The sequence below is a fragment of the Gregarina niphandrodes genome, assembly GCF_000223845.1.
Source record: "Gregarina niphandrodes unplaced genomic scaffold scaffold00097, whole genome shotgun sequence".
NCBI classification, from domain to species: Eukaryota; Apicomplexa; class Conoidasida; order Eugregarinorida; family Gregarinidae; genus Gregarina; species Gregarina niphandrodes.
Window position 1 is genome coordinate 8,498 of NW_011645862.1, and position 1,036 is coordinate 9,533.

Below are 1,036 nucleotides of genomic sequence, written 5' to 3' on the forward strand. Positions count from 1 at the left end.
TTAGCGACCGCATACAGAATGGACCGCGCACGCGAAGGCCCAAAGTTTAACTGCGTTATCAACTCGATCATCTTGTTAGCACCTTCCTCGGTAGCCAGGCACGCCATAAATGCCTCCTCTGACTTAGCATCCATCAAATCAGCCGCAATCTGGATTTGGTACAGAACGTCCTTGCGTTGATAGCAATCGACTGTGATCTTCGCATGTTTGAATTTATACGCAGTCATCGTGGTCAAAAAAACAACACAACCGCCTTCTGCGCCAAAACGGAGGCCCAGTCGCACACGCGAGCGCCCAAAGTTTTACTTCGCTGTCAAGTTGATAGTGGTAGTAGAATCTTCCTAGGTCGCCAACTAAGGACGACGAACCAAACCCCCTCAATAAACGTGTCCGGTGCGGATTTTCTCGTTGCGGAGCGTCGACATCGGGGCGAGTATGCCTGAAGATCACCAGGACATCCAGCAGGCTCAAAGGACGAAGCAACCCAGCCCCAAAGACGCTAAGCTGTGGATCCGACGACAGGCGGCGAGCGCCCGGTGTGCATGTGCGACACGAGCGGGCACGAAGACCTGCGTGGAGTGTTTGACTGGTAGGGCGGATGTCATGTGAGTTTGTCAGGGATAACAACAATAGGACCCACGCGGCCGGTTCTCAAACTTAGGTTCGGTCCGCAACTGACAATCTGAAATAGTCACCACCTCACGCCTAACTGCCGAAGACTGCCCGCACTCGCCGTAATCACTAGTGGCCCCTAACTCTATCGCCACAGTTGTTGCGGTTCACGTCGTGAACATGTTCGATGTTCATCTCCAAGCCAAAACTCACACTTTGTGAACATCACCACTCCGGTACCCTCAAAGAGATCCGGTCGCACCCGCACTGCAGTAGACTGTTAACCGTGCGCAGGGGGAGGAGGACCCGGAACTGCTTTTTGTTGGACCAGTGGTGATGTGAACTCGCGTGAGTTGTGGCTCGGAGCTGAGACCGATCAGTGAACATCAAATTTTTCGCACTCTCTTCACACACCATAACACTC

At 53.1% G+C, this 1,036-nt stretch overlaps 1 protein-coding gene across 1 annotated transcript; it reads right to left on the reverse strand.

Moving 5' to 3' along the window:
- Positions 1-82: 82 nt before the first annotated feature.
- Positions 83-227, reverse strand: GNI_196970 (hypothetical protein; the record flags this gene model as incomplete). Its single annotated transcript, XM_011135415.1, has 1 exon — positions 83-227. A coding segment is annotated over one exon (145 nt), but the record flags the coding sequence as incomplete, so codon positions are not given.
- Positions 228-1,036: the final 809 nt, after the last annotated feature.